Source organism: Otolemur garnettii, unplaced genomic scaffold (genome assembly GCF_000181295.1).
Source record: "Otolemur garnettii isolate 467f Iridium unplaced genomic scaffold, OtoGar3 scaffold00016, whole genome shotgun sequence".
Taxonomy (NCBI): domain Eukaryota; kingdom Metazoa; phylum Chordata; class Mammalia; order Primates; family Galagidae; genus Otolemur; species Otolemur garnettii.
In genome coordinates, this window is record NW_003852411.1 from 12,004,800 (window position 1) to 12,032,063 (window position 27,264).

The 27,264-nt window shown below is 46.4% G+C and overlaps 1 protein-coding gene across 1 annotated transcript in view; it reads right to left on the minus strand.

Moving 5' to 3' along the window:
- Positions 1-455: 455 nt before the first annotated feature.
- Positions 456-27,264, minus strand: part of CACNA1E (calcium voltage-gated channel subunit alpha1 E) — an 87,887-nt gene continuing 61,078 nt past the window's right edge. The window contains exons 29-39 of the mRNA XM_023510804.1: positions 26,080-26,207; positions 20,933-21,029; positions 18,839-18,944; positions 17,847-17,954; positions 17,176-17,276; positions 16,760-16,866; positions 10,454-10,565; positions 7,644-7,772; positions 6,406-6,586; positions 4,364-4,554; positions 456-2,937 (exon numbers count right to left, since the gene is read on the minus strand). Coding sequence (XP_023366572.1) covers positions 2,395-2,937; positions 4,364-4,554; positions 6,406-6,586; positions 7,644-7,772; positions 10,454-10,565; positions 16,760-16,866; positions 17,176-17,276; positions 17,847-17,954; positions 18,839-18,944; positions 20,933-21,029; positions 26,080-26,207 — 1,803 coding nt within the window. The 3' untranslated portion in view covers positions 456-2,394. The remainder of the gene's footprint in view (positions 2,938-4,363; positions 4,555-6,405; positions 6,587-7,643; positions 7,773-10,453; positions 10,566-16,759; positions 16,867-17,175; positions 17,277-17,846; positions 17,955-18,838; positions 18,945-20,932; positions 21,030-26,079; positions 26,208-27,264) is intronic.

Consider the following 27,264-nt stretch of genomic DNA (forward strand, 5'->3'; position numbering starts at 1 on the left):
TTTCCAAGGTGGAAAAAAAGCAATTGTGTGCACACAAAGCAGCCCATAGCAGCACTTTGGCGTGAAATGACGCTGAGCAGAGGAAACCTTAAAAACAATACAAGGCCCAGCGTCAGTCTTAGGGAACGATCATGCCTGTTAGGATCGGGGTGTTATATATATTTCACATTCCCAGCCACCCTCCAGCACCCAGGTGCTAAGTGGGAGAGGAAAACGAAGATGGAAGAAGGTCTGAGAGCTCTGTCTCTGCCACACTGGCCTCCTGTCTTGGAGCTACTTTGGTTTGGGGGCTGACCATGGGTCAAAAAACTCCATCCATAGCTAGAAGAGAAGGCAGGGCCACGACAAAGGATTCTCTAGCCACATATTTGAAGTTAGCTGATCAGGGCCAAAGTAGAGGCCTTATGTCTATTTCAATCTAAAAAGTAAAAAAAAAAAAAAAAAAGCCAAACAAACAAACAAACAAAAAAAGGAAATACTTTCAATAAGAAAAAAAAAAGAACAGGCTCCTTCTAAGAAAAATAACAGCCACAGACTGCTCCTCCCTAAGGGGTAGAGCCTGTCTGGGCAGGAGGATAAACAGTGTTTGCCCACTGAGCCCTCAGTGCAGGGGCCTCAGTGTCCCCCTGCGGAGACTCCTGGGTGGCAGGTTCCATCTGCTCCTGGTGGGGAAAGGAGGGCCCTGCCTGGCACCCTCTGTAGGGCAGCTGCCCACCTGCTGTGGCGGTACTGGGGAGGAACTTAAGCAGAGGGTGCATTTCCACCAGATAAAGCCAGTTATGTGTTCCCTCAGATGGAACCCTATACCAAAGGATCAGTGGCTAGCCAGGAAAGGGTGCTCTTTCTCAGTGTTTCCGCACTGGGATGGTTAGGAATGACATGGTAGCCTGAGGCTGTCTACTGCCCAGCTCTTACTCTGGGCAGGGGCGAAACCCAGTCCTGGCCCAGAAAAATATTCAGGGGTGACTTGGGCCCCACTGGAGCCTGCTTTGCTAGAAGGAGCAGCAGCCCAGGTCTAAGCTGAGGTATATTTACTAATCACCTTACTGCATCCTGACAAACTGACCCTCATCCCCAAATCCGCTGCAGAAGCTGCAGACCCAATGGTCCCTCCTCCTGAGAGGTCCTCAGGAAGTTCAGAGTCTTTCACTGAAGCTTCTCTTGTTTTCTGTCTATCAGCCTTTCCCATCCTTAAGGAAGCTCCTGCCCGATGAGGGGTGGCCCACTTGGATATGTGTGTCCTGCCCTCTCAGGTGAGTGGCAGGGAAGGCTGGGCCTCTGGCATGTAGCCTCGCTGGGCTTGGCAGAGAGGCCCACTGCCTCCCGGACCAGAGTGTGGGCTGACTTCAGCCAGGATGTGCTGGTACGGCTATAGCACTGTTCGCATACTGAATTGCTTCTATACTGGCTGGAAAGCAGACTCTGCCTTGAGTTCCTGAGGTGTCTCCTGCCTCCACCCTCTGAGGGTTTCCCCACGACTAATGGGCCAATGCCTGGGACAGCATGGGCACCAGCACTGTGGCTGAGCTCCACAAGGTTGGTGCCTTGGCCATAAGGGCTGTTGAGGACTTTTACTATCACCCTTACCACAGCCTCAGGCACCCAGTGGACCCTGGAAGATCTCCTTACCTACCCTAAGTGACACAGCACCTACTGTGCAGGCGACAGGCCTCAAGGAAAGGGGGCTGTCCCCCACCCCAGCACCATCGCTTCTTTTGCTTGGACCCTCTCCCTCACGGTGGGGGCCGCTGGGCTATGGCTTTTCTCACCTAGACCAGCCCTTTCTGCTGTGGCCACAGCGCCCTGACCCCTTCCACTTCAGCCTGCCCCTCCCTCCCCTTGGCATCCAATGCTCGTGGCTTAGCCTGCACCTCTTTGGGGAAAGTAAGCCACAGGATAACGCATGCTGCTGCAGTTGCCCGGGTGGCAGTGGTGCTGGCTGAGGCATGAGAGCTGGTGAGGGAGGAGATTCCTCTCCTGTGGTCTCCACTACTCCCCAGGTAAGAGCCAGAAAGTCTTCCAGGCTTCTCAGGGCAATGAGCGTAGACACAGGCCGGCTAGGTCCCTCCATAGCATTTAGAAAAATGGGAAGGGGCAAGGGCTAGCAGAGCTGTCCTCGTGTCCCTTCTACCTTGGGAATAACACCCACGCTCCTGTGTTTTCTTTCCCCAGCAAAGAGGCAGAACTATGGCAGTGCCCATCTTGCAAAGGGGAATGAAGCAGTTTGGTGGTCTGACTGGTTTTCTGATTGTCTTTCACTTCCGAGTCTCCAGTGACACACGGTGTCCTCCGCCTTCCTTCCCCCTTTTCCTCCCCCCCGGGCCGCACCGGCTTCCCAATTCGGTCTTGGTTTTCTCCGTGTGAGAGAGCATGCATCGGAGGGGGGAGCAGCCTCTAGCATTTGTCATCTTCTTCCGTGTCACTTAGGAGGTCGCTGACAGCCCCACACATCATGCCTGGCCCAGGCCCCCCACGCCTCCGCCGCCGATAGTGCCCGTTGGGCATCTGCCAGCTGTGCCGCAGGGGTGGGGCCGAGCCGATGGTGTTGGAGCGGCCCAGGCTGGTAGCCACGGCTGCTTCAAAGGTGAGCGTCTCCTCCTCGCCACAGTCCGAGGCGTGGGAGTCTTCATGCAGGGCCAGGTAGGGCTCGGAGATGTAGCGCTGTGGGGAAGGCTGCTGGCCCTGCTGGGGGTGTGGGGAGTTGGAAGACTCGGTCAGGCAAGCGCTGTGGCTTTCCAGGACTTGGGAGGTCAGGGGGGAGCCCCCCTCACTTCCATCAGCGGGTGGAGAGATGCTGCCAGCGTGTCGCATCAGGGAGCTGTAGGAAAGGAGGGGCCGAGGCTTTGGTGGGACAGGGGGGAGCTGCCGACGACTGCGTCTTGGGGTGCTGGTGTCAGAGATGGAGGGGATGGAGCTCTCACTCAGGGAGCCTGTGCCCTGTACAGCAGGAGAGACATGGCATGTTAGATTGGGCTTGGCAGGATTCCCATTTGGGACCCTGTCAATGTCCCTGGCCTCTTCTGTAGAAAGCCCTGGAGTCTGAACTCTGGGGGAGGAAGGCCCTAAGTAGAGCCCCCTGCACTATGCACACCCACTTGGGAATGCAGGGATTGAAGAGACCCAGGAGCCTATAGCACCTACACAAGGACATCACAACTTTTAATGTGCATATGAATCTGGGGGTCCAGTTAGACTGTATGTGCAGGCTCAGCAGAGCTGCGGTGAGGCCTGAGATCCTGCACCAAGAGCAAGCTGTCAAGTGATGGTAGCGCTGTAGGACCCCACAGCAAGCACAGAGCTGGAAGCTGTATACCTAACGAGTGGCACAGGGAAAGAAAGACAACTCCGTGAAAGGTGAATGAATGTGCTGATCGGGAAGCTTTTCCCAGGAAGTAAGTTCTAAGGGAAGTACAAATCCTTCCCTGTCTTCAGCTTGCTTGCTGAACTCAGCTTCTACACCCCACACACATCTGTTGGTTCAGGCCTTACTTGACTTCACTTATTCCCAACAGTACCTGAGCACAGGTGTTGGTGAATGGACCTCCAGAATCTCCTGGGGAGGGATCCTTTCCAATTTAGGTTTCTGAGCCTCACTTTCAAGTAGCCTCATTGGAGTTTTTGAGATCCCAGGGATGTGCAGTAAGCTTCATAGGTGGTTCTGTTCTCTACTAAAATTTGAAAACTACTCTTCTACAAGATCAACTTCTAAACTGTCCATGCCTCTAAAAGTCTGCTTTGGCAGCCCAGCCTCTTCCCATTGATTGTTTCTGTTAAGCAAGTCTCTCATCTGGGTTCACAGAACCTTAATCAGAGATCTAGGGCTGGGAGTGAGAAGTATCACAGGGACAAAGCTTTGGTATTCATACAGCTCTGGTATTTATTTCTTAGACATAGGCTGGTGGTTCAGTAAAAGGACAGAAGGAAAGACATGGTTTTCTTATCGGGATGGCCAAAAGTTGGGTAAGTGATGTTGAGTTGCTTTTATGAATCTTGGGCTGAGAGATGAGTCACTATTCCCACTAATACTAAGGATCACACAATGGGCAAAGACACTTTTCTGGCTCAAAGACCATCCTTTCCTTCCAAATCTGGCTGAGACATCTGTGCACTTATTTCTATCTCCGGATCTTGAGGGCTGGGACAGAATGACCTCTAGGCACACCATCATCTTTCTTGGGGGAAATCTGGTTTCCTGTGAATTCAGAGCACCTCTGAGTATATAAGTATTGAGTAGTGGACCTCCCTGCACAATGGGAGTTGCTTCCTGTAAAGCGGTCTCTGTGGGTGCTTAATGGTGACTACACCTAATGTTCCACTCTGCCCTGCCCTATCCTGCAGGCCCCAGCTTCCTCTCCACGCTCACCTGTCTGTTTGGGGTCTGTGATCTGCCCTCGCTGGGTGACCTGGACTGCTGGCGCTCTGGGGACTCCCAGTCAGCCTGGGTCCCTCGCTCCTCTGAATTGCAGCGTGAGACGTCAGGAGAGAGGAGATGTTTTCGCTCTTTTGATCGTCCCCGCTCCCTGCCCCCTGAACGGTGGGCATCGGACTTATGGCCTGTGAAAGATGACAAGACCACCTGGTTATGATTCAACTTCCACTGGCTACTGAAGGGGAAGGGACGTTTCACTGGGCGTCGCATCACAACCTGGGACTGAGCCCTGGAATGCACTGCTTGCTCCCATCCCTCCAGATACAGACACTGGGCACTAACTCCTTCTTGACAGGATGGTATCTGCAGGGGGGACCTCCTCAAAACAGACATGACAGAGCTTCTTCCTCTCTCTCTGCTATGTGAGGACGAAAGGTGGGAACAAACCTCGCGAGACTCAGGATCTACTGGCACCTTCTTGCATTTCCCAGCCTCCAAAACCATGACACATAAATGTTGCTTGCTAAAGCTGTCCGGTCTACAGTAATTTGTTGTGGCAGCCTGAATTAAGACAGGCCCCTAAAAATCCGTGGCCTCTCTAAGCATGTCAACAGATGATCAGAAGAAGCCGGAAAGAAAGGCAGGCTAGAAAATTACCCTTCTATGATCAGGTAAGTCTGCAAGTTGCCACTAGACAGACATGTATGTCAAAGAATGCAACCTGTCCTGCTTCCATTTATGCTAGACATAATAGAGATAGGCTCTTTGCCAGCAATATGGCTCAGGAATTCTCTGTCCTAAACATGGATATGTAACTTTTTTAGAGGAAGACAGCGGCACCAGCAGAAGGGGATTATGTTTCTATGAACTAAATAATGGCACACATAACATAATGCCAGGGTAAGAAGCAAATGGCTATCAGTTCTAGTCCCAGTTCTGCCACTTACCTGGCTCTATGATAAGAGGTAAATCACTGCTTTTTCAGCTAAAATAAAAAGGTCAAACCACACTAATTATTTTCTTTTTGTTATTTTAAAAAATCAGTGTAACACTTTTTCCTTAAAAAGAAAATCTTGGCTAGGCATGGTGGCTTATGCCTATAATCCTAGCACTTTAGGAGGCTAAGGCAGGAGGATTGCTTGGAGCCAGGAGTTTGAGACCAGTCTGAGCAAGCGCAAGACCCTGTCTCAAAAAAAAAAAAAAATAGAAAAATTAGCTGTAGTAGCATATGGTTATAGTCCTAGCTACTTGGGAGAGGCTAAGGCAGAAGAATCACTTGAGCCCAGAGGTTTAATGCTGCAGTGAGCTATGATGATGCCACTGCAGTCTGGCCCAGGAGACAGAGTTAGACCTTATCATTATAAAACAACAATAAAAAAGTAAAACTCTTAAATGAAACTCAAATATAGGAAGCAATTCCAGGTAGCATGTTTGTTCAGGTTGGTTCTCTAATATACACCTAAGGAACCAAGTAGTTTTGCAAAAGGCTATGTGAAAGCCTCCTTTAATTACTCTGGAAGGAAGGAATTGCATCAGCCTTTGTGATGAACACAGAGGGCTTTGGCTGCTGTTTCAGGTTATACATTAGGTGTAGGAACCCCCTTGGGTAAAGAGAATCTCTTTCTTTAGCCCTTGTCTTTTTTCTTTTCTTTCTTTCTTTTTTTTTTTTTTTTTGAGACAGAGCCTTAAGCTGTCCCCCTGGGTAGAGTACCGTGGCATCACAGCTCACAGCAACCTCTAATTCTTGGGCTTAAGTGAGTCTCCTGCCTCCGCCTCCCAAGTAGCTGGGACCACAGGTGCCTGCAACAACACCCGGCTATTTTTTGGGTGCAGCCATCATTGTTGTTTGGCGGGCCCAGGCTGGATTCAAACCCAACACCTTAGGTGTATGCGGCTGGTATCAGCCATAGGCGCTGAGCTAGCCCTTGTCTTTATCTGAAGTCTGTTCCAGTTACCTATATTCCTTGCCAGAACAAGTCCATTGGGGCAGCTGCCTGCTGCCTGACGGAAGGGTGGGACACAGAAGACCTGCTCACCTGAGTCAGAGTTCAGGCGATGGGCTGACAGCCGCAGGGAGGAGTGGTAACTCCGGCGGCGCGACTTATAGGTGTTTTCACTGCTCCGTTCCATGGAGAACTCCTCTAGCCATGAGGAGTTTGAACGCTTATCCCGAATGGTGGAAAATGAACGCCTCATGGAGCTTGGGTCTGTCATCACCTGGAAATATGAGCCCCCAGAGAAACAAAAGCCAGGATTAACTATCAAAGGGGTCCAAAAGCACAAAGCGGCGCAGACTGCTGAGGACTGCAAATTGTGACTCCTGCAAATTGTGACCTCCATTGAATTCCTCTTGTTTAGATCTTAGCTGGAGGAGGCTGATCTAGAAAGTATCCTTATATTTTGTTAACATGGTCACTGATACTGGTCCAGGATATTATCTTCATGCTCAAGAAAGCAACAGGTGAATGCACTAGGGCAGGGCCAGGCAGACAGATGGGTACTGTGCAAGCATCTCGCAGAGCCGTCTACACCACAGGGCTCAGCCACTACCTGCAGCAGATACTGAGCTGCTTTAAATCATATAGAGCAACTATCCACAAGGCTACACCATGAAAAGAAGCATGGCTTTGCCTTTTCTTCCTTTTTTTATGCCCTTGCTAGAGAAACCCTATCCTATAACACTAGCAACCTGGAGAGCTCTCCATCAAACCGCTGCGAAGATGGCACCACTTTCCCCCTACTGCCAATCCCATCCAGCCCCACCTGGAACACAGGCATTTTGATTCGCCACAGATGTTAAAACAAATTCACAAAAACTTCCTGTCTCTGTCAAAACCTGATGTAAGACAGACAGACAGAAAAAAGAAGCCAGGAAAACAGACAAGGAAATGAGGCGTGGCCTGCACTGGTTAGGACAGACAGTCCCGACACAGAGCTGTGTGTTTAAGTAACTGTGCATGTGCTGGGAGAGGCAGGAGAGGAAACAGAGAAAGTCCTGGAAAATATTTCTTGCATGGCTGGTTGAGTCTTGAGGATGCTTAATCCATCCAGAGGGAATTATGCCACTCGGTTGGGTAGGCTGTGGTGGGCAGGGGTCAGTGAGAACAGCAGGGAGCAGCTTGGCTTATCAGAGAAGGCCTCTGATCCAGGTTTTGCTACTAGGGAAGGGGTGGGGCAAGCCAAGGCTCACCTTAAGATATCAGATATTATTTCATAACCCACCTAATATAGCGCTGGATGCCACTGCATAAGGTAGGTGGTAGTGGCTTTTTACCTGGGGATCCACAGTCAGACGTGGCATAGAGGATGCCCTCCCAGATCCCGCATGCTCCTGGGTGTCCGGAGGAAGGTAGATGCCATGGTTAGAGGGCTGCACGCTTTTTAATTCACTAACCTCTGGCTCCTAGAAATAAACACACAGCCAAGCTTGTGGGACTTGGTTCCATCTCATTGCTTCTCACCTCCGGTGGCTGACTTGGCTTCCTCAAGAACGGCTTTCAGAAGAGAAACTTGCATCTCTTAAGGTCTCAGTTGTATGTGTATGTGTTTCTGTGTGCACATATGTGGTATGCCAGATGTCCCAAACAAAAAAGCTCTAACTTGGGATTGAGCGGTGAAAGTCACCTTTTCTGGTCGAGTGTGATCTTTTTATCACTAAGGTAACTTCAGGCTTTATAGCTTTACAAAACAAATATTGTGGGTCAGAATACTTTCAGATACGTGACGGTGGTAATGTTGGGGTTATTCTTTTCATTTGAAGAAGACTTTTATCAATTAAGTAGAAACCAGTATTCAAAGGGAAGGCAGCCATTTCTGATGTCAAATATATCTTCTCAAGCCTTAAGACATATGACTTTATTAGCTAAAAGAGTTTTCTTATGATTGAAACCATCCAAAAATGTGGTGGGTGGCCATCTGTCAGGGATGCTCTGGACTACTGCAGTCCCACAGAACTATAACGCAAGCCACTTACATAACTTTAAATTTCCAAGTGACATGTTTTTAAAAGTACAAGAACAATTTCATAACCTTATTTAGCTTAATATATTCAAATATTACCATGTCAATTTCAAGTGCTAAATAGCCACCTGTGGCTAGCTAATAGTTACTATTAATATATTGGGCTGTGCCCCCTCTAGAGTGTTAGCAAGTTGGACTGGAAATCTCTAAGGTTCTGTCAAACTATTTTATTATTTTCCTGGTTAAAGAATGTTAGCTTGGCGGTTTTAAGCACGCTATACAGATAGTGAGTATACTAGCATGAAGAACAGAGCTGCCGTGAGAGGTTTACGAGGGCCACTCAACAAAGAGATCTAAGAATATCGGGGGCATCTTGAAACTATATCAGAAAAAAGCTATTTTACATTTAGGAAATGATACCCTACAAACATGAGTGTATGAGTAGGGTGTTGCCCAAAGGAAAGGGTAACGGGGATCCCCCTCAGCCCCATTTGGCTGAGTGGTTTCTAGTGTGTTTGGGCTGAGTGCCCTCCCAGGGCGTGTGGTGTGTACAGCTGAGGAGGTTAGTGTTTGCAGTACACGCTTTATACAGCACACAGTTCCGACTCCAAACAGACGTGGTGACAACACTGCAGTCTACAGGTGTCAGAGGCGGTGTGAGACACACACACACAAATCACGGCCACGCCTCAGGATGTGGAGCAGGGGCCCCAAGGGATGGGCAGAAGTACACAGTGGTGAGCGTGTAGCACAGGCTGACACCAGTACTGACAATGAGATGAACACATATCCAAAAAGTCCTGGCACTACGGCTCAGCCCTGGGGAACCCGCAGAAAGGATGATGTAATAAAGTCTCCCTGTGAAAGAAAGAACATATTATTGAGATTTGCTTTTTTTCCCCACAAGACACATCACCAGGCAGGCAAGCTATAAAATGCTGAGAGGCCCTTCTAAGAATCAAACTGTCAGTACCAATTAGGGCCTAGGCCTCAGGGCTAAGTTTCTTAGAGGGGAAGGCAAGGAATTCCCACCTATTCAACCAAGAACACGCTCAACCAAGAATATCCTCAGCCAATCACTCATGCAATGGGGGTGTCCAGCCAGGCTGTCCAAACAACATAACCATGTACAATTCTCTGTCTCTCCATTCACAGGAGACAGAACTGGGAAATAGTTGCCCGGTTGTCTGAGCTATGGGTGTGCTATTCATTCCATCATATACCCATTCCACCCACAGCATCTATTCAGGATAGCTCTGGGGTGCACAGCAGCAGCAGAGAGCAGCAGAGAGGGGTCAGGAGAGAAACAGAGGGGAGAGGAGACCCATAGATACATCACAAAGTGATGTGAACCTCACTATCTATATGGACTTCTGCAAAGGCTGGGTTTTGTCTGTTCAGTCCAATCAATGAATGCTTGGGGGAAACCTGAGCTAGTGGCTCCTGACCAGGAATAATTGTAAAGTTGATTACCTTCAATCTGTCCTCTCTTCTGTGAGCTCAAAAGATCTCTCCAGAACCTTACTATTTATGTTAATAAAAAAATCATTGTTTGCTTAGGAAAATGGCTTTCAAGACCTGGTAGGATGCATTTGACCTTGTAGAATTATAATCAAAAGGGCCAATGTGTCTGAACCCACAAAGCAGAGGGAGAAGAGTCTTCAGTACCTCCTGGCAGACACACTGCCACTGAGTCCTAGAGGAGGCATCACCGGGGTTGGCATGGAGCACTCTGTGTCCCCGCAAGTGGAACCTGGCTGCACTAATTCACTCGTTCTGATATGAATCTTCTTAAAGCTCCCCACTGAAGGCAAGATTTGATATGTAGCTTTTCCTTTAACATTTGATGCTCAGGGATATAGACTATGCGGACTTGGTCTGCAGCAATTTAAGTTCTGCAGCAGGGAGGGGGCCTCTGGCTCTATAAACCTGCAGAGGGAGCATCGTCAGAGCACATGAGAAGTTGGGCCATGAAAGTTTTGAAGGCAGGAAACTCCCAGAGTGGCTAGACTACCAGAAAGGATTTTCCTGATCATGGCTATGAAATAAAAATTTGAAAATGAGAATGGGCAGGATCAGAAAACCAAAGAGTTATTTTTGAGGTCACAGAATATGTTCATTCACCAGAGACTGCTGCTCCTGGAACTGTCCATCATCGGTTGGGTCCATGCAAGCCAACTGGAAAATTTCCTGAGGGGAGAGTGGACTCATCGAAGGGTATCCACTCCGGCCACTCCTGAAAGGCAATGTCAAATTCAGAGGTAATGGGAGATGGAAAGAAGGTAACACCTCCCACCCCAGACAGGACCTCCTTCCCAGCAAGGCAATGCCTGTTAGCCATGGCTTGCATGTAAGCCTAGTAACATACAGGTGGCTAGCCCTGAAATAGAAAATTAAAAAGAAAAGCATTGGAAAAGAGAGAAACTGGTGTTTTCAACCTGCATTTGGAACCATTCATCATTCTGCTGGCGACTAGCATATCTGTGACAAATGACATCATTTGTCACACTCAGCCATATGGAAGACCCATGCTAGATTGTAAACCTGTTTCTGCTCAGTTTCCCCATTCAGCGGAAAAATGCCATAGTTTAAACAGTGAACAGTTTGTTTAAATATTAAGCAGCCACCGTCTCTTAAAAATTTCCCCACTTTCAGCAAGAATATGGTCTTATTGTGCCAACATCCCTGGCCAAACAACCCAGTTCCATTCCATCACCATTTAATTTACTGAAGGACTACTCTGTACCATACACTGTGTCTGTTGGCTTAGGAACTGGTAGAATGATTTCAGAGGTGACAATGAGGATGTGAAAACCTCTGGATTTATGGCTATGCAAGAAGAGGCTAGAGCATGATGAGGGAAGAGGACATGGACAAAGTCTGCCTCTGAACGAAAGGAGAGCCAGCTTCATATTAGAATTTAGTACATTGGATTCTCCATTCTTGTGATGCTTTACTAAGAAGAATGTGTTCCACCTCTGTCCAGGTTAATACAAAAGATGTAAGGTCTCTACCTTTTTTGTGGCTGAATAGTATTCCATGGTGTATATATACCACAGCTTGTTAATCCATTCCTGGGTTGATGGGCATTTAGGTTGTTTCCATATCTTGGTGATTGTAAATTGAGCTGAGATAAATAGTTCAGTGAAAATGTCCTTATCTAATATACACCCACACAAGAGAAAAACTCAATTCAATTCAAGATGGGGAAAGGGGAAAGAGGAAGAGGGTAAGCATGGTGGAGAGGGGAGGAGATGGGGGAGAGAGAGGAGGAAAGAAGGGGAATGGTGTGCTCCTACTTAATGGATACAAAGTGGGGGAATATGGCACACCTCCTGGGGGTGGGACACAACTACAATAGGGACTATACATAAGAAATGCAAACATTGTAATCTAATTCTTTGTACCCTCAAATTAACCTGGAATGTTTTTTAAAAAAGGAGCACCAGTGCAGTAGGTATATCAGTAACCAGTGTTTGGTACTTCCACTTAGCCACTGGGATCCACTGGTGATTAGGAGAGACCAAGGCAGTAGAGCCTTTAAGAACTTGGCCCCTATTGCCATTCACTGCCATGAGTATGGTGCCAGCCACCATTTGACTTATTCAAGAGTGTAGAGTGGGCTTCTGAACTATGGAAAGAGGACTGAGGTCAGTGGCTGGGCAGCAGCTCTGGCAGAGGTGGGGCTGGGAAGGAGAGGTGGGACACACCCCCTTCTGTGTCAGGCTTCTGCCCTTTCCTAGTTGAGTCTATTGCTGATGACTACATCCAGTGCAAAACGTGAGGCATGAACAAGGCCTGCCGTAATAATCCATAGGTACAATCTTACTGAGGTTAGCATCTCAGGGAAAGATCTGAGTAGCAGAGAATTACCCAGACTGCCTCCTTGTTGCCAGTGAGGGTTGTTGCTGAGTTCCCATGATACTACAGAGTGATCTGGTATTTTAATGATGTTAATGTCAACCATCTTCCTCAGTGTGCCCTCTCCTGAAAATCACTGGCAGTAAGATGAGCTCTGCCAGTGTAAGAAGCGGTGTCCCTCTGTCCTGCAGAGAATGGACAATTGTAGAACCTTCAGTAGGTGAAGCAGATCCTCAGAATCACTGAACAACCGCACAGAGTGGAATAATATGAACCCAGAGTGATCTCCTACTTTCAAGACCTTGTCAGCCTTCTTAGTGTTTGGGGGATAAACCCTAGCATCCCAAATGCAGACACTCTCCCAGTCTGGTCCCTACCTCACCAGCCTCCTCTTGGATTACTTTCCCCTTGGCTCCCTGAATTCCAGACATACTGGCTTTTTAAAATCCATTGAATGGGCCAGATTCCTTCTTTCTACCTCATGACTTTATTTTTTATTTCAGATTAATATGAGGGTAGAAATGATTAGGTTACATTGTTTGTGTTGCTAAGGTAAAGTTTAAGTTATAGTTGAGCCCTTCACCCGGGGGGTGTGCTGTACACACTTACATTATACCCATTAGGTCAGAGCTAACCAACCCCTCTCCCTCCTCCCTTTTCTACCTTTTCCCTCTCTTCCTCCCCCCACTTGATTTTAATTTTGTTTTTCCCTCATGTGGGGGTGTAGTTGTTTATCTGTTGGTTTCATATTGAGTACATTGGATACTTGCTTTTCCATTCTTTTTTTTTTTTTATTTTCCATTCTTGTTATACTTTACTAAGAAGAATGTTCTTCAACTTCAGGTAAATATGAAAGATGTAAAATATCCATTTTTTTTAATGGTAGAATAGTAAGTATCCCATAGTATACATATATCACAGCTTATTAATCCATTCATGATTTGATGGGCACTTGGGTTGATTCCATGTCTTGGCAATTGTGAATTAAACATTCTAGTGCAAATGTCCTTATGGTAGAATGATATTTTTCTCCTGGGTAGATACCTAGTAATGAGATTGAGGGATCAAATGGAAGGTCTACTTTTAGCTCTTTGAGGATTCTCTATACTTCTTTCCATAGAGGCTGTATTAGTTTGCATTCCCACCAGCAGTGTAAAAGTGCTTCCTTTTCTCAACATCCACGCCAGCATCTGTAGCTTTGGGACTTTGTGATATGGGCTATTTTCACTGGGGGTTAGGTGATATCTCAGGATGGGTTTGATCTGCATTTCTCTGATGATTAGGGATGAGGAATATTGTTTCATGTGTTTATTGGCCATTCATCTGTCTTCTTCAGACGAGGTTCTGTTCATGTCGCCTGCCCACTTATAAATGGGATTGTTAGCTCTTTTCTTGTTGATTAGTTTGTGTTCTCTGTAGATTCTAGTTACCAGCTCTTTGTCAGATTCATAGCATGCAAATATCTTCTCTCATTCTGAAAATGAGAAGGTTTGTGCTTCTATGCAGAAGCTTTGTAGTTTGATCATGTCCCATTCATTTATTTTTGGTGTTGCTGCAATTGCCAACGGGTTTCTTCTTCATAAAATCTTTTCCCAGACCAATGTTAAAGAGTTTTTCCCACACTTTATGCTAGAATTTTTTTTTTTTTTTATCATTTTTTGGTCTTAAATTTAAGTCTTTTATCCTGTGAGAGTCAAGTTTTGTAAGTGGTGAGAACTGCAGGTCCAGTTCCAGTCTTCTACATGTGGCTAACCAGTTCTCCCAGCACCATTTATTAAATAGGGATCCTTTTCCCCAGTGTATGCTTTTGTTTGCTTTATTGAAGATCAGATGGTGATGCTGTCTGGGTTCATCTCTAGGTTCTCCATGTTATTCCATAGATCTGTTGTTCTAATTTTATGCCAGTACCATGCTGTTACAATCTCTGTAGACTTGCAGTAGTATAACCCAAAGTCTGGTAATGTGATGCCTCTAGATTTGTTTTTATTTCTTAGAAGTGCATTCTGCCTCAAGACTTTAAGAGAGGCTGTTCCCAGAGTATAGAATGCTTCTCTCCAACTCCCCTGGTCCCCTATAAACTCATTTTTAAAAATTCTTATCAAAAGTCACTTCCATGACTCACTCCATCTCTGATATCTCCTCTCACCCCATAAATGGTTAGATCTCTCTCTCACATGTACTCATATTGTAGGTTGCATTTTTTCTTTCTAACATTTAGCAGAACTATAATTAAATCATTGAAAATGATTTAGGTTTTCTTCTTCCCAATAATTCTCTGCTTAATATCTGGTTTTCTACCACATGTAACTTCACTGAGGGAGGGGCCCTGTCATATTCACCACCACAGCCCCAGAGCAATGCCTCCTTGGACAATGCACAACTCTAGAAACATAGGTGGTTCTGAGGAACCAGTCTCCTGTTTCACCAGGACCCCCATTTCAGAAAATGTGCCATCATTCACCCAAATGCTCAAACCAGAAACCCAAGGATCATCTTTGATTCTTCCTCTCCTTCCCTCCATGTAGTAAATCAATCACTTTATCTCCTTATTTCTACCCTGGTTGTCCAAGCCACCATCACTGATCATTTACCTAACTGCAGTGATTGACTCAGTGGTGTTCCTACCTCCAGAATGCCCCCCTCTAATCCATTAAGTTTACAATGAATTCGAGAATAGCTTTTGAAAAGCACAAATCTGATAACATCATTCTGATGCATTAAAACTCCATTATATAAGACAAAATCTAACTTCTTCATCCTGCTTATAATTCTCCCAAGTCTGGGCCCCTACATATCTCTCTAAACCCATGATTTGCCACTCCTCTGAGCTCTCTATGTTCCACTACATCCTGGCAGTTTTCAGGTTTCTTAAACTTACCATACTCTCACTCTGTTGAAGAGCTTGTGCTCAAGTCTCACTTAAATGTTACTTCTTCAGGGAGGCCTCTCCAGACTCTCAAAGTGAGGGAACTTCTTCCTGTATATGGCACCACAGGAGCCTTCCCTTTCATATTTGAGCCTATATTGCTCTTTATAGATCTGTCTACATGGAGACTATGATTATAGTCTATTTTAGTCTATTACTGTCTACATGGAGACTATGATTATAGTCTATAGTCTATTTCCCCAATTCTTGAACCAAATTGGCTCTTAATAAATTTTAGTATATATATGAGTAAATGAATTAATAAAGATATGGCAGAGAAGTCAGAGTGATCCTATGGTGGGAATTAGTTTGTATAGAAAACTGTTGTGGATATAATAGATTTAGACTAGGGGTAGGGGCCTTCAATTTCTAAGCCAAGGACCCAACCCATGAATCCTTTTGATGGAGAGGTCTTACCTCTCCATCATACCTCCTTCTCTCCTTCTTGCACAGACAAAAAAAGTAAACATTTGCTTGTATTCTGTGGCCAAGAGAATCAACATCCTGCTTCCTCATCACATCAAATTATTTGTGAAAATGACCAGTGGCCTTGGACATGGCTCTGGTCCTTTTCATCTCTTCCAAATCTGTTGGAATGTTACCTAGTTGCTTTTCAAAAACAGATCTCCAACACCACAGGCAGAAAAAAATTAATGGTGTGAGCAATTCCAAATGGCCTCTAACAAAGGTCTCGTTCCCAACCCCGGGGTACCACTCCCTGGATAATTAAGTCATGCTACTTAGTGATTCTTGGTTCTATAAAAACTAAGACTATGATAAGTCCCACCACAAAAACCCATTTATATCAAGCAGAGGGACTCAGGTTCTTTGGGTACTCAAAGCATGCTTGCTGAAGAGATACAGATAATGTTGCAATGAGATATGCATGCTACAATAGATTATCTATGCCTAGTGACTAAACTGGGGCTAAGGCTTATAACTCAGAAGAATTGGAAAATTCCTTAGTTAGGATTTTATTTTCACTTTGACTATAGAACATGAAAAAAAAAAGTTTTTTTCTGATCTATGGTTCTTTTTGTTCACTAAAGATAACACGATGTTGTGAAAAGACTCTGGGGTCAGTTCCATGTCCTGTCAGTCATATGGCCTTTGAGTAACTTATTTAACTCCCTTGGTCTCCAGTCTCTTCATTTGTAAAGTAGTGACATTAATATACACCTTCAGGGGATAGAGGGCTACCATAGTGAGAATCGAATGAGAGCATATAAATCATGACTCTAGAAGTGTCAATCTCAAGGAAAGAAGTAACTAAGGGTGTTTTTATGGCACACATTGGGAAAGTTGTATCTCTTAGCAGGACGCTAGAGCCACAGAGAGGTGATAACCAAGAATTAGACAGATGATTATTCTTCCCAACAAAACTTTAGTACATTAAAAAACAAGTCAAAATTGCCTCCTTCCAGTGTCATTCATAGTGATCACCATCTCTGAAGCTGGCCGCGACACAACACTTGTTTCATTTGATCTTAGCTCTGCTATAAAGTCATGTTGAGAGACTCAACTTCAGAAAAAAGATCATTCAGCTCACAGTATTATTTTCAGGCACTCCTGGGCAGTGAGCTCTGTCCATACAGGTGACAGAACACAAGCAACAGTGTCAGGGACACTGTGGTTCTACTCACAGGCCTGAAACGGAGTCCTGCTGGAGATAAGGCAGTGCTTTGGCATTAGCAATGATCTCCTGAGGCAGAGATGAAGGCTCCATGCGCTGGAACATGGGTGCATTTTTCTGCATACAAAGGGGGATGGTACATACAAAAAGGAATTCCAATGACTTTGTGGAATCTACCGCAGAGAAAATACAATTCACATAGGTAACACAGGAACATGACTGATACCTTGTTTAACTACTTTAGCCTTTGGTCCACTGGGTTTCTAACCCCCTAGTTTCCAGTCCCACATCACTAGAAAGTTCCTGGGCCCTGCACTCCTCACCACTGCTTTTAGGCATGGGCAGGTACTATACTCAGGGATGCATAGGCCTGTCCCCTCACATGGTTCCCATGGCCCACTTGCCCAGTATGCTGTCAACCATCACCTGTTCCTCCAGCTGCTGCCTCTGCTTCTTCACCTTACTTTGTTTGTAGTAGTCCATGATCATCATTGCTGCATAGATTTTGCCCACAGTCAGGTCAGAGGCTAAAAACACAAAACGTGGCATGGTGGTGAACAAGAAGACAGCTGGGAAGCAATGAGGACACCCCCATGTTTTGTTACCGCCCTCTGGAACAGTTTGTGCCTTTAGTCATCCATTCACCCAACATTTATTGTGTACCAGCCTCTGAGGATACAGCGAAAGGGTCATGCATTGTCAGGGGACTTGCACCCCCCCAAGATGGTGATGATACTGAGAATACACAACACATTGGTGAGCATCACCTACAACTCTCAGTCTCTACATCTAACGGACAACATTCTCCCACCCCTCCACTGCATGAGGGTTTGCTGAGCAGTAGTAGTATGTGAAGGGATGGAACTTTGTACCAAAGAAGTTTCACCCACAACACAGTGACCTAGCTTAAGAAAATGTTCTCAATCAATAACAACAACAACAACAACAATAAATCTTAAGAAGTAGGAGATTTTAGTTTCCTAAGACTAAAAGAGCAACTTTCCCTTATCTTTTTGATTATTCTGGGTTCCCGCAAAAGAATGTGGCCCTGGCATGCTGTACCCCCAGGGGCAAGGACAGCCTGGAGAGACCCACACCTTTGGGCATGGGTACAAGCAGATCCAACATCTTCTGGGACAGGTGAGGCCAGATGGCCAGGGTCTCCTTCTGCAGCTCTGAGTCTAACTGCTGCCTGTCTGCACCGCCTACAATAAGATAAATTATAAATAAATAAATCAGAACGGACACAGGAACAACTAGGACTGAGGGAGCAGGTGGGGGTAGAGCTGAATCAGCACAGCATTGCATACTCTGAGAAGAAATCTTGGCACTTAGTGACAATGGATCTCGCAAACCTGGTCTTTCTGCTGAAGATGCAGAACACGTTTTGGCTCTGATTTTCAGTGACTCAGGGGTATCCTGCCAGAGTTATCTAAAACCCTGACACCAAGATTGACTTCTGATTCTAACAGACTCTCAGGTGCTCAAATGTATCAGAGAAGAAAACAAAAACAGCCATAAGAATGCTTCCCCTGCCTCATTATACATATGTGAATCCTGCTACTGGCCCTAAGTCCATACTGGGAGTGACCTGATGCTAATAAAGGATTTGGATCAGGTGAGAGCAGCGCTAAAAACCCATGTGGAAGTCGTAAACCTTTGCTCTCTTAAATCACTGAATCAGAAATCAAGATAAAGTACTGTATAGTCATGGCTTCTATAATAGCACCTGCTACAGAAGCATTCTAAGACTTTCATATGAGATTTTAAAAAGGGGACAAAATTAAAATTGTATGTTCAATAAACAAATATTTCCAGCACTGCCTACTATGTGCCAGACATTGAAGATAATAGACTGTTGAAGCTGGAAGGAGCCCCAGAAATGATCATTCATTTTATCAGGAGGAAATGGCAAATATCGAAGTTATTAAGTCACACAGGGGAAAGCAGAATGCTGATATTTGATGTTCAGGTCATTGCACTGTCCTGTCCTTAGCTGGATGGATATTCAAATATTAAAATCTCCATTTTGTACTACCCTGAGTGAGTTGTTCTAGAACATCTCCCTCCCAGCCCCCATCCTAATTACCTTTGGCAATTTTAATGTCCAGCGCTGTACGGATTAGAGCCATAAGTGTGGAGGTGAAGTGGACTGTCATGTCCTCAGCTACCGGCATATTCATCAAGACCAACCTCTGTGTGAAAGAGAAAAAGAAAACAGCAGGCAAAAAAAAAAAAAAAAAAAAAAATCAAAAGACACCTCAGTGAGAAGGGAAGAGAAGTGCAGAGGTCAAATGCACAGACAAAAAAGAAGGGCAAGGATTCCCCCTGTCCTTGTCCTACTCTCACTACTTCTCACTCAGGCTTATTCATTCCTGTTATTTTCTAGGGAATGATGCCAAATTCCAAGGGAAGGGGGTTCCCTAATTATTCTGTAGGATTCCCCCATGGGGAGTCCTAAGAATGTCTTTGACAGGGGTGGGAAGTGATTTCTGAAAGAAGTGGCTCAGGGAGAGGAGTTGCTCTGGGAGGTGGCTCCATACTGCCACCTGTCCCATGAATGCCCCCTGAAATTCAGATGGAAAGATAGCAAGGGGGAATTCTGCTTTGCTTATCTGACTTGAAAGATGCATCCTGGTGCCCCCTTTTTGAGTCTTTAAAAGATGAAATTTGCCAGCACATGATTGAACATGCATAAGTCCAACTTATCCAAAGGATGAGGTGGAGCAGGATGGATCAGGGAGGAGGGAGAATGCAAACAGGCTCTAGGGTAGGAAGATGAGCAGAGCGGAGGAGAGAGAACAAGAGAAGGGTGGCCCAGGCAGGAGCAGAGTGGGCAGGCCTTGTCCCCTCACCCAAAGGAAGGAATCACACTGAAATGGCCAAATCCACTTTCCAGAGAGTATCCTGCTTTTGGAGTTCTTTAACTTTTCCTCCAATCCCCATTTTCCCTTCTCCCACCAAGATTCGCCCCCGAAATTCAAAGAATCCAGGACCACATTCCAACACCTGGTCATTTGGGGTGTGGTCATCATAATCAAAAAGGATGCCATCCCCCACATGCACAAGGAGCCAAGTCCTGGGGGGTGGTGAGCGTCCCCAATGGCCATGTTCCAGTGAGATGCTTTCTGGAGCCATATGACTTGGAGGCAGCAGCAGGAGAAGGTCCTCTGGCAGAACCACCAGCCTGGCAGGGTCTCTAATGTTCCACTGGAGCATCTTGCCTAAAGCAATGCCACATAGTGTCTTAGAGTGGAAAGCCAGTCTCCTGTTTAGATTTGAGTACCATCTCTCTCCCACTTCTTTAAACTTCTTGAGAAGTGGCAACAAACATTACCATGATGTGTTCCTAAGTGAGTGAAAGTGCTCCAGACTTCTAGGTCAGTCTGAACATCGAAGGGGAATTAGTGGTCACTCTACTAATAGCTGGGGCAAAAATTCAGGCGCCAAAGTTATGAGCACCCTAATAGCAGGTGACTCCCAACACACCATGCTCTCTAAGCAAGCCATAGGGAATGCTTTCATAACTGCAGGGCCAGGCCCCATGTAGAACTCCATGCTGCCAGGAAGGCAAACCTAGTGCTGAATGCAACTTGATCCCATAATTGCTGTTTCTCTTGAGTATTTCCAAGAGAACTGGGTAGCCAGGCTAATGGGAGAATGAAGGTGCATTCCTTCAATCTATCATGGGAGAGAAGACGTCTTCTTTTTTTCTTATACCTAGAAGGAACCTATATCATGGAGGAAGAAATCTGTTCAGAGGAATTTCTGCATTATTTCCTTAGTCTTATCTGATTGAAGATGTTTCTATTTTTGTTACAGTACTGGTAGCTGTTTTGGCTCCTTCTTGCCTGTATATGCCCTCCCATAGGCCACCACTCTGCTTCCTCTAAAAAGAAACATACCACTTGACACTGCCTTTCTAGTAACCCACTCACAAGAAGCCACACACTTACAGAAACAGAACAACACACAAAGGAACCCCTTGTGGGGTAATACGGCAAACCATTCCTCGCATCTTCTCGTGGCTTCACCCTTCCGGGAGCCCTTCCTGACTCCCAGTCTCGTTGTTTCTTCCGTCCTCAGCCCCTCCTCCACCTCCCCAGCCCGGCTTCCTCCCCAGGTCCAACTAGATCCCATTGCCTGTGGTGTCTAGCCCAGAACAAAGGAAGGGGTGGTCTACCTTATATGCCACTTTGGAGGGACATCTCTTGCCGAGGCCTAGCGGAGGTGACATGAGAGTCAGCATTTCATACATCTCAGTGTAATGGATGCGGCCACTGCTCATGGAGGGTGGTAAGTTGGGATGGGAGTGGGTTAGCGGGTGGGGGGAAAGCAGGAAAAAGGAGGAGGAAGTGGGGGAAGGATGCAGACAGGTAGGAGAGGAGAACAGGCATCCCCAGAGAGCAAAAACGAAACGAAATACAGAAAAACAAAACAAAATGGACAAACAGGAAAAGAATAGGAAACCTGTTAATCAAGGCAAATCGTACATGTGACTCCATCCTGGTGTGGATTTATATCACGCCCCACACAGACCCGGGAGCACCGGTGGCAACCTTTGGTCCCCCTGACTTCCCGTGTGCACTGTCATGGGGACTCGTTTTTCCCTCCTCGATGAGCATTATCCTGACTTCATGTCCACTTCATCCGTCCCCAACATAACACAGCTTAGTTTCAATTCCCAGGGCTGTGCGTGGGCGGTATAAACCGGATAGACGGTGCTCCAGCCGTGGGTCGGAGTGCCCGGCCTGGCTGTCAGGCTCTCCCTCCCCGACCCCACAGGAGGAACGTCGTGTATCCCCCCGAGGTGCGTGTGTGGCAGGAGGCCTGTTTCGCACTGCGAGTGGTGGGCTGTGGGTGCTGGTCAGAGTCGGCCCGTTGCTTCCACCTGGCTCTGTGGACAAGAGTGCTCTTTATGCCCCAGCATGCGCCAGGTCTGTGGCATGCTGGGGACAGAAGGAACAAAACCAGGGGGAGGAAGAGCATCTCGCATGCCATGCTGCCCTCCCCAGCTCTCCCACATGCGGCTGCAGGATTCACCAGGGTGGAGTTTAAAGAGTCTCAGCAGAGGTAGCTGTTCAGCCTCCTGAGTATGGAAACCCTGCATCACCAGCCCAGGCCAGCTCCGTCCCGTCCCCCAGGCCCGCATCCTGCCTGGGGAGTTCTGGGTGTCCCCTGGAGCCCACGCTTGCCTCCTCTAGCACCAGGAGAACGTTCCTTTTCTAGCAGGCTTGCCTCAGATGGGGGCTTAGCAGAGCTGCTGGAATACAGAGAGTTCCCAGTGTGTGGCAGAGTGGAAAAGGGAGGTCTATGTTCTCCTGAATGATATCCTTGGTTTAACCAATAAGTAACTTGGTGACTGTGACAGCCCCCTTAGCCATTCATAACATGTGGCAGGACCTCAAGGCAAGGGATTTGCTCAGGAACCCTTCTTTATCTGTGAGTCCTTCCCAGACACACCACCTAACCTAGTCCCCTTTTATCTACTCTCACCTCCTGCCCCAGCTCTCTACTGTTCCCCATTTCCTTTCTGTCCAGAGCTTTTACAGTCACTTCGGGCCAAACTATCAGTGGTGGGCAATGGTAGGGCTCACTGGAATCACTGCAGTACATCATATAGGGGATGATGATGCTGTCTTGCAAAAATGAGGCTTCAGTGAAGGGAAACCAGAACTGTTGCTAGGTTAAAAAGATCTCTGCCTCTGTAGTGAAGGAAGAGGTCCCTTCGGTTAAGTGCACAGACTAAGGTGGAATGGAGTGAGTGTGTGTGTGTGTGTGTGCGTGTGCATGAAGGAAAGTGAGACAGATCAAATTGGTCTTCATATTAAGTCCTTAACTCTTTTCTGCCTTCTCCCCCAAATACGCCCTTCTTCCTTATGTAACAGCTGCTGGTTCTGGAAAGGTCTGGACCTCTTTAAACTCAAAGGAAAGCAACATGAAGGTGCCCTCCTGTGGTGCAGTGGTGGTGGAGCAGAGGACAGAGCAGAGGGGTGAGGTGTTGTACCCCATGGCAGGTCGCGGCTGGGGGCTGGGGGGCAAACCTTGCAAGCCACCCTGTAGGGGCAGTTCTCTCCCAGGCCCAGAGGCGGCGAGATCACCCGCACTAATTTGTACATATCCTTATACGGGATCCTGCCGCTGTAAAGGAAGCACAGGTGGGTTAATAGGACACTCAGAGAAGGGGGGAAAGAAATGATAGATTAGCCACGAAGGGGATGGCTGGATGAGGTTAAGAGCAGCTTCTTTCCTTAGGCCAGGAGAGACCAAGAACAGTGAGCACCAGAGAACCATCAGCTGGCCAGATGGCACTGTCCCGATTTTCTAAGGAAATAAGAGCCCATCCACTGCCAAAAGGAACTGCCTATGACCAAGAGCACCCAGGATACCTGTCTGGCTCATATCTGGCCAGATGTAGTCACAGCCCCGGCTCTAGCTCAGCTTCTAAGAACAATGCCTGCCAATTCACAAATGACAATGACCACTGTCCAGGGCAGACGCCAGGCTGCCATGAAATGGGTTGCACAACTGTTTGCTTTTCACAGACACTGATTACACTCAGTTACTCACAGCTGTTTGTCAGGGGCAATAGGAAGTCAGTGGCTTTTTGTAGACTGCAAGAGACAAATTTCCCATTAGGCTAATTAGCAAGGAGCACAGTGGCATGAGGGAGTTCGCAGAGGGCTTTGCTTCTCTTTGTAACAGCTTTTTCTCAAGTTCAGCTTGGGTGAGTCTTCTCTACTCAGTGGGAGCCTATTGGGATCTGTATTCAGAGAAAGCTGGGGACATTCTCCTCTGGGAACATTCTCCTCCAGGCCCCTGCTGCCTAGTCCACGGCAGCGTGGTTGGATTCAGCCCGAATTCCAGGCATGGTATGACCTATCTTACCAACCCCTTTCCCCAGGATCCTGCTGGAGAATTCTGGCCTTCTGTGGAAGGGACAGAATTAACAGTTGATTCATTTTCAATGGCTAAAGCATCTTCCTCATCAGGAACCAGTAAAAGGAAGCAATGGCCAGTGACCTGCAGGTCTGGGTACACTGGGGCGCAGACTAGGGCTTCCACTGGAAATTATAAGCATGGTATCTCCACCTCCAAGCATTCAGTCCTTGCTGGCAGCCACATCAAGATTAGGGTTTCATCCCAGCTTCACTCTTTCTAGCCTTTCTTAGATTTGAGAGTTGATTCTTCCTATTCTTCCAGACAACAGCTCATCAGTACCTCCAAGTCTCTCGACTCTTGAGAGGAGGTAACTTAGCCATTCAGTCTTTTATTTTGCCTCTTACTGAGTTTGGGAAGTAGGGGAGTTGGTAGTGGCTGCAGGCTGATGTTCTTTGCAGCCTGTATCAGTCCTCCTTTTGAAGACTTTGGCTCACTTTATATTTCTTAATCCCCCCCCCCATTATCGCATAGAAAAAGCCAACGAAACTAACTAGAATGAATCACACTGTGAATTTCAAAGCAGACAGAACAGATTCTACTTTGCCTTTTTGCTCTTTCCTAGTTCTCATATGTCTGAGTCTCAGGATTAGTCCTCATGGAATTGTTTCCTCCCAGCAGCTAGAATGAATGGGGAGGAGTCTGTTCTAATACACATGACATGAGGATCCCAAGATACCTGAAACCATAGGAAGTGGGGGTTCCTGTTAGCCAAGGACGCCTGAGAGAGGTTAGATGAGCAGTGAACTCCTTTGCTCACAGTTGGTTTCTCCTCTTTCTAGTCGGAAGTAAATCCCCTCCTAGGTTCCTAATCCCATGACCATCCGTGCTTTACAGATGCTGACTTTCCATATATTCCACGCTGCATTTCCATATGGCCATTGTCAATTGCAATAATAGTTACATACATGATTAATATTGTCCTCACAACCACCCTTCAAGGTAGATGGATATCATTATCACCAATTTAAAGCTGAGGAAGCTCAGAGTGGTTAAGTGACTTGTCTACAGCCATGGAGCTGATAAGATGCGAGCCTGGCTACATTTTCCTCTAACACATCACCCATTGCTTTCTAAGAACTGTCTACTAGAAAGTAAGCCCAGAAATGAAAAGCTGTTGCTCATTGTAAAAGCCACTATAATAGGAATGAATTTAGATTTGGGTAAGTCTCTGCCCTAAATCATTAATAATTACTGAGGGGAAGAGGAACTCTGATTCACTTTTCCAGCCCCTAAAACAGTGACCCAAGTTTAATAGCCAGATTGGAGGACAGATTTTGGTTATAGTTTCAGATTATCAAGGGATTCCAGGTGGAAGCAACATGGCCCAGTCCTGTGAAGGAGAACATTTCTTGTAGTATTTTCAGAGGGGGACCAGAATAGATAGGTTGGTGAATTAAGACCCAAAAGCTAAGATGACCTGGGACAAAAAAGTTCCTCTACAGTGAGCATTCACAGAATTCTCACCCTGTCCTCAACCATGAGGGCTAAAATGCTATCTTTGTACTCTGAAGCAAGAGTTAGCAAACTTTTTTGATAATAACATATTTCAGTAGTAAATATTTTTAAACTTGAGGGCCATACAGCCTCTGTCACAACCACTTAACCCTTCCTTATAGTGTGAAAGCAGCCAGAGACATTACAGGCATAAATGAATGCTTGTAGCTCTGTTCCAATAAAACTTTATTTGCAAAAACAGACAATGAGCAAAATTTAGCCTACAGGTTGTAGTTTGCCAACCCCTGCTCTAAGGCGCACAAGGCACACATCACTTCAGAACTATTGGACTGTGAAAGAGACAGTAAAGAGGTTATCTTTACCAATCCTGCCATTTAAATCAGTCCATGTATTGATAATAAAAACCCACAAGTGTTTAAGGGAACAGTTGGAAGAACAACTTGCTTGCTTTTTTAAAAAAAATGACTTCTGAGTTATATCCAACTATCTCTGTGGAGAGGGATGAGAGAGATAAAACACTAACAGTCACTGATCATGGAGGCCAGATGTCCAGCTGGCAAAAAAACACCTAATCAAATCCCCCTGGTAACCCAAAGGAGTTCAACTACCCATTGGCAGGAAAAGAAAAAGAAAGATTATTGGAAGTCTTCTTGCGGGTTAACCCAAACTATCTGGGATAAGAACTGGGTGATGAGATTTGGCAAAGGAAGGGGGAAAACCCTGTCACAGAAGGAAAGAGAGAGTGAAGATGAAGGTGTTTAGTGACTGGCTGCACACCAGAGTCTCTTCCACAGGCCACACCTAAGAGGAATCACCTTTCCTTTGGTAACAGGCAGGCATTTGGGTGGCTCCAATTCATTCCAACCTCTTTCCCTGTGAACTGCAGAGGCCCTTGCTTTGGGCCCTGCTAGGGTGGCCGAGAGGCCTACGCACCATGCGGCTCTGTCGTACTCTGCCCAGACGCGGACAAACTCATCCAAGTGGTGAGGGCCCAGGATGGAGGAGTCCCGCGTCAGGTACTCAAAGTTGTCCATGATGACGGCCACGAACAGGTTGAGCATCTGAAGGGCAAGGGGAAAACAGCAGTCAGGGAAAACCCAAAGCAGAGCTTAGGATGTGGAGAAGCAGCTTCAAGGTAAATGAAAAGATTCAAAAGTTTGTAAGGCGGAAGTTCCTAGTTAAAGGAGCGCTAATCTTGCTGAATGCAATTCATCCTCATCACTTGCACCCTCACGTTTCATTGTGTAAACACTATTAATTCACTTGTCAATGCCACTTCGTATTTGCAGAGTACAGTCACTTTTATGATCTATTCAATTTGTTTAATTGTTGCTGTGGTAGCAGCTATGACATTCTGGAGGGCTAGAGAAAGTCAAGGCTAGATGCCCACCTTCCCTCCCCAGCCTTCCCCCTCATCCTTGCTCCACAAAAGGAGCCCCAACAACAACTGGCAAGATGTCTTAGAACTGACAGTGTGGCTCACCATCTGAGCACTTGAACCTGTTTGTGACTCCTAAGTGGCTTCCAAGACCCGGCTCTCCCATGTATTTGCTCAGCCAAACTTTACTGTGTACCTACTATGTTCCAAACAAATGCAAGTGCTGGGGAGATGAGATGAGAAAGTTCTCATGTGGAGGCATCTTCCTGTGCCTGGCACAGGGCTTAAAGCACAATGGGGCTTCTCTGGATGTAGTTACTTAAATGCTCATAAAGACTTACTTACTATGGAGCAGAGACTGTGACATCTTGAAAACATACAAATTTTAGATTTTAAGAGCCATGAGAGAAGAATAAGCAGGTGAGGGTGGGGACAGAAAGGAATATGAAGGCAATTTCTCTTAGCTAAAGGAAAAATGATTAAGAGGGTTGATACTTAAGCTGAGTCCTGATAGAGCAGACACTATTCACCAGCAGACACAGATAAGCCCAGACACTGAGGTTTGCAGGGACAGGAGACATTCAGGGATCTGCAAGGAGGGCAGAGCAGGTGGTCCAAGTGCCAGATCCTAGAAGACTTCACAAACTATGAGCATCTAGACCAGGCTTGGTCAGAAAGTAAATACTGGAGGCTTTGCAGACTATATAAAGTCTCTTTTGCAAACTATTCGGTTCTGCTGC